The sequence below is a fragment of the Cnephaeus nilssonii genome (genome assembly GCF_951640355.1).
Source record: "Cnephaeus nilssonii genome assembly, chromosome: 16".
In the NCBI taxonomy this organism is placed as follows: domain Eukaryota; kingdom Metazoa; phylum Chordata; class Mammalia; order Chiroptera; family Vespertilionidae; genus Cnephaeus; species Cnephaeus nilssonii.
This window is the reverse complement of record NC_137087.1, coordinates 47,664,890-47,670,889: the sequence shown is the minus strand read 5'-3', so window position 1 is coordinate 47,670,889 and position 6,000 is coordinate 47,664,890. Positions and strand designations below refer to the sequence as shown.

The following is a 6,000-nucleotide window of genomic DNA, read 5'->3' as shown; positions in this document are numbered from 1 at the left end:
TTCTTTTTTACTAAACATTAAATTATTTCTCAGGAAATAAAAAGCTATTTACATTGTAATTATATACAATAAGCCATCGGTAGCCTCACTATTGACATGCACGAGGCAGGGCCTCTTTCACAAAAGTGTGCACGCTTCTTGCAGTTATGTCCACACCCCACCAACTAACCTCCTGCACATCTAACTGGGAAATGGTTTACCTTTTAGGGAAGTGTGCTGGTGGGGGGTTTGTTGGTGATTTGGGGGGATGGGAGATTAATGAAAAGCCAACCCAACTTTAACAATAACAAGATAGAGAGACCCACAAGGGAAAAGAGAGTCCTTGCAGAATAAAGCAAGAAGGCCATGGGAAGATACGTACTTTGCCCATAGCACAAATATAGCCATTTATTCTTTTTTATCTCATTTCAATCAGATAAGAATATCTTTGCCTCCCAAAGCTAAGCATCTGCCTGGTATTTATGAAGGGGCCCTTGGTAAACAAAGGGTAAAAAAGACATTTTAATTTTTCCCATAATAATAGTAATAATAAAAAATAAAAAGTCAGAAAGATGGTTGACCACGTGGCTTGTTGCTGTTAAACACTAGTGCAGTTGGGAATCTCCTTTGTGCTTTCGCTGTTTGCAATGGTGGCAATGCCTCCTGCAGGGAAGAGAAGACAGAGAGAGAGAAGGATGTAAATTTCATCAGGGCAGGAGTCTTTGTTTTATTTCCTGCTCAATACCAAGCCACCTTGAATAGGTGCTTAATATGTATTATTTCATAGGGCACCTAGATATTCTATCCTATCAGCTCTCTGGCTTATGTCTTCCACATTTAATGTTTGCCATCTCCCACACCAACACACACGGTAGAAGCAATACCTTGCCATCTTATACTCTACTAATAACTATAGTGATAGTCAACATGTACTGAACACTTACTATGTGGCAGGCATTGTGCTAATAATGTAATATCATTCCATTATCACAACAATCTCAGAAGGTAGGTACTATTATTCCCATGTCACAGATGAGGAACATGAAGCACAGGGAAGTCATAGAGCAAATAGAATGGTAGACCAAGAGGATTGGCTGAGCGAGAAAATGGGCCCAGGACCATCTGATGCAAGAGCCTACATGTGTGATGATTAATTAGGACATTTAATGCTTTTGCTCTATAGAAGAAAAAGTCCAACAGTGATGGATAGTTGATCTCATCTCTTCCTTACTCTTGATCTACTTTTAAAATTCTGCCAATTTCATATGGGCCAGAGGTGGTGGGAAAAATTTCAAATGTGTTTATGTCATTGTAGCCAGTTCTAGTACTATCTGAAGAGCAGGCCAAGTGGGTTGGCTGACCTAGTGTTTAGAGGACAGGACACAGCACACATACCTATGACCCGGGTGTCCAGCTCTTTGTCCAGCAGTTCCTCAGGCTCGGTGAAGTCACTGAGAGTGATTTTGGGGGCGTTTTCACTTTGGCTCACTGACCCAATCATCTCCTGCTCCTTGTCATGTTGAACTTGAGCATAGATGTTAATCCAGGGGATTTTCCTACATGGACAGGAGCAAAATAACATTATGATCACAGGGCATGTGAAAGTAGATATTTGGAACCCCTTGGTGATAAGCAGGGGGAAGAAGCTATTTAATAAGACAGGCCCATGTCAGGGAAAGGGGCTGCTCACCTAGACACTGGGGTCATGAGGCCAAGAGACATTAGGCCAGAGACCCAGATGCCCAGGGGACGTGTAAGCCACAGAACTCCCTGAGGAATGCACCTTCTTCTGCAGTAAAAACCAAGCAGGTGTAAACAGAAGGGCAATGCCGTCCATCCGCTATTGCATTAAAAGCCTTAAAACATTTATCCATTATTATGTATTTAAAGGAGCTGGACTTTGGGACTCATAAGGTTGTATCAGAATAAAAAGACATGTTTTCCTAAGGTTGCATCAGTTTAATCAATTCACATTGGTCTCCTTTATGAAAAGCTACAAAATAAAGGACATATAGCCATTGCTATTCTATTAAGAACACTATTCATAAGCTAAGTACCTTACGTACTTCCCAGTTTCCTCATCTGTTCAATAGGAATAACAATAGCTTCCTTTTAGGATTGTAAAGAGGATTAAAGAAAAGATGAAAAGAAGCTAAATAACTTCCTTCAAAAGACACAGAAGTAGTGGGTTTACAAGGCAGGCAGGCTTGAGGTTAGAGGAGCTGGCAGATTTCAGTGAAAATCCCAAAGGAATCATCTCCTGACCCCATCTATTATCTCCTGACCCACTGTGCTCCAGCTTCTGTAGCCTCCTTTGAATTCCTATAATCCAGTGCTTCTCAAACCATTTGTGACTCTATAAGTCCGGACAGGATGGGCTGAAATTCTGCATTTCTGCCATGCTCACAGGGGAGGCTGATGCCACTGGTCTGAGACCTAAACTTCAAGTTGTAAAACTCTAATACATCAAACTCATCCCCATCTTGGGGACTTTGAAGCAACTTTTCCCTCTGTCTGCAACACACCTCCTTCTACTCTTCTCATGAAACTGTCTTTCAGAACTGGGCCTCCATGTCATTACCAAGTGGTCTCTCCTGACCACCCAACCTTTCCTCCTATAAATATGTAATGAGACAGTGTCTATGAAATAAATGAATAGGGTGTTGGTTTAGGGTGATGTAACAGGCAATGCTTGTTGACTTGTTTTCTGTCTTTCTAACTAGACTAAAAACCCAATGTCCATAGAGTCTGTGTTTTTATCTTTACTGCTATATACTTAACTTAGCACAGTACTTGGCACATGGTTTACATTCAATAAGAATTTGTTGAATAAATAAATAAATGACCTCAAATCCTGGGCTCTTTCTATTTTCTATTTTCATATTATGTTCTCAGACAAAATGATGACATTAAAAAAATCTTAGAATACTACATCTAGAATAAATCTCTCTACCTCATTAAATGAGGAGGAAATTGGACTGTTGTACAGACATTTCATGAAGCTGATTATTGGCACAGATGTTATCAAAACTTGAGACATCTGGCATCCACCCCAATCCAGAACATTCTGTGCCTTTCTAAAGGAGTGTCACTCTGTCGTCCTGGCACCAACCAGTAATATTTTCAAACTTCTACATTCTCCTCCCCACTCCAATCCCTAGTGGATATAGAGTGTAGGAATACTTAATAAGGCATTTCTATAGCTAGTTAAGAAGGAAAGATCCAAAAGATAAGTTTAAAACATGGGTAGTTTCTACCTTTCCTTTACATTCAATTTTCATGTCCTTAATGGTTGCTTTCCATAATTAAGGGAAATGTCCTCCTGACTCATACTGGTCTGAACCAGTTAAACATAATTTACAAGAACCGTGACTGAACGAATTATGTGAGACAGCGAACCTCAGGCTCTCTAAATGTGTCCAATTAAAAACTCATGCTGGCCCCTACTTTCTCATCTAAATAGAACTGCAGCCTAGTGACTTAGATTCCCTTTAATCATAAAAGTACATATTACTCATGAGCATTGGGATCAACTGTAATATTTATTTAGGTGCTGAGGGCAGAAAAACCATTTCGGATCATACAAGCCTATATAACTTCACCCCCACCCTTTCCTGCTCTCCTAATATCTGTGAGAATTTGAATAAATTTGCCCTTAGAAAGTTTGCCCACTTTATTTCAGTCTCTAAAAACAGATTTTTTCAACATTTTTAATAGATGGTTGGAAGGAAATGAATTTTGTTATTATGTTCAGCATTCAAAAAATTGCTAAATTAGTTTTCATTTCTTAACACAGCCACTTGTAGGAGTGTTCAGAACCTAAGTCAAAACTAAACTCAACAGAGAAGAAACATGGGAAGTAGGTTTAGAAGCATCTCTTGGGCTACTCATTCATATACATTTTAATAAGACCAGTAAAATGGATCACCCCAAGTGACCTCTAAAACACTTGTTTTTATTTGTTTGTTCCAACTATGATAAGTAGTTATGAGCACCTGGGAGAAAATTTAGAGAAAGTGAAGTAGGCTTCAGACTATGATGAAAGCCTTACTGAAAAAAAAAAGTACTGAAATAAATATAAAAGCACAAAAGTTTTGTTGTATAATCAGAAAAAATAAGAATCTATACTATGGAAAGGAGGTCTTCCTAGGCAGTTTTCAGGAAATAAAAGTCATCTCATAATGATTTTTAATTATATTCCTTAAGACATCAGATAATATCACTTCTATACAAGAATAAGATCAAATATGAGAGACAGGGTGATATTTACTCAAAGGTAGCATGGGTAGAGTTACTCACGGTAACTCTATTCTCCTTCCCCTGTTAAGGGAGAACTTGGGATCCTGAGATGGTGATTCAGTGCCTGGCACACAGTAGTCACTCAATGGATGTTTGTTGAATGAATGCATGGTTTAATGAGTTCATGCTGGTGGTTAGAGGGAGAAAGTTTTGGGTCTGAAAACTCAGCATGGCCAGGGATCTAGAAACAAAAACAGAATTGCCCTTTCTCGACTTTGTGTTATCCAAGTGTCGACTAAGCAGGTGTAGCTATTTAAATTTAAATTAACTAAAGTTAAATAAAATTTAAAATTCAGTTCCTCGATGATATTAGTGATGACTGTGTTGGACAGATTATGGAGCATTTTCATCACTGCAGAAAGCTCTGTGGGAAAGTTCAAATAATGCAAGAAGCAAAGGAGACTCTGGAACTCCGGGGTAAGAACCTGACCCTCCATAGAACCATCACTGGAGTTCCAGGTGATAAGGAGGAAAGGAAACCAAAGAAATAAAACAAGATCCAACAAGACCTCCACCAAAGGCTTGAACATTGGGAGGAAAACTTCTAGAAAAGGTGGCTAAAAAAAAGAAAAAAATTAACTGCTGATTGGTAACTCTTAGCTGCCTCTGCTGTTTATCCAGTTTGTTTGTTAAATGTAGCTTTGGCTGCACGATTCACTGGGGCATAGAAAGGGTTGGTTGCTATCTGAGGACTATAAAGGGAATAATTCAGAGATGGCACTCCCTGGCATAGATCTGAGTATTGAAGTGTACACATTTAGAGATGCCTACAGTAATGAGTTGGCTGTCTAGGGAGTTTAGCAGCATTTATAAGAAAACAGAAAACTTTCTAAGTCATAGGATAAGTATCTGACACAAATACTTCTCTGCGGGACTTCTATTGGCCCTTGGCCTCAGCTATGATGGGGTTCTAGGGGCCAGAAGAACAAATGTAGCATAGTTGATCTTCAAGCCCAAGCAACCACCAAATCCTTGGATGAACGAAAGTGTGCTTTGCATGTAACTGAGTACATCCATAAATGGGCATTGCCTTGACTAGACTGTTTCTATGTTGAATCTTTGCTCTCTCTATTTGCAATATTAAAGATTTTCTCCCATTTTCAAAGAGAATATGGAAGGTGGGCTGATATGTCTTCCCCCTACTGGACATGAACTCACATACTGTTCTATAAATTGAGTAGTAAGGGGAATCTCACTCTGCCTTTCTGGTGGTGTTGAAGGCTTCCTACTGTTTTGGCTAATGCTGAGATGGATATTGAGTAAAACTGATATTGTAAAGCCTGAGATATACATGAGAGGAGTGCTGAAGGGAGCTGGGGAGCCCTAGCTGGTTTGGCTCAGTGGATAGAGCGTCAGTTGCGGACCAAAGGGTCTGGGTTCAATTCCAGTCTAGGGCACATGCCCAGGTTGTAGGCTCGATCCCCAGTGGGGGCGTGCAGAAGGCAGCCAATGATTCTCTCTGATCATTGATGTTTCTATCTCTCTCTCCCTCTATATATATTATGGGGAAGGGGTAGACTGAAGCACCTTTACCACTGATCTCTTCCAAAATCTAAAATCATTGTGTTCAGTACCTGGAAACACAGGACCAAGTATGCTTTCAAACCTCATCTGATGATATTCCTATGAAGTACATTTCTATAATAGTGGTATTTTTTGTGAGCCTACTAGGTGCCAGTTTGTGACACAGAAGGCACCTGTGAAAGGCATGTTCCTTGTTAT

General features: G+C 39.7%; 1 protein-coding gene across 1 annotated transcript in view; it reads right to left on the bottom strand.

The window, feature by feature from the left end:
• Positions 1 to 552: 552 nt before the first annotated feature.
• The window catches only part of SORCS3 (sortilin related VPS10 domain containing receptor 3), a gene marked incomplete at its 5' end in the record, with an annotated part of 521,132 nt that continues 515,684 nt past the window's right edge, over positions 553 to 6,000 (bottom strand). Inside the window, 2 exons of the mRNA XM_079794297.1 lie at positions 553 to 642; positions 1,375 to 1,535. Coding sequence (XP_079650423.1) covers positions 578 to 642; positions 1,375 to 1,535 — 226 coding nt within the window. The 3' untranslated portion in view covers positions 553 to 577. The remainder of the gene's footprint in view (positions 643 to 1,374; positions 1,536 to 6,000) is intronic.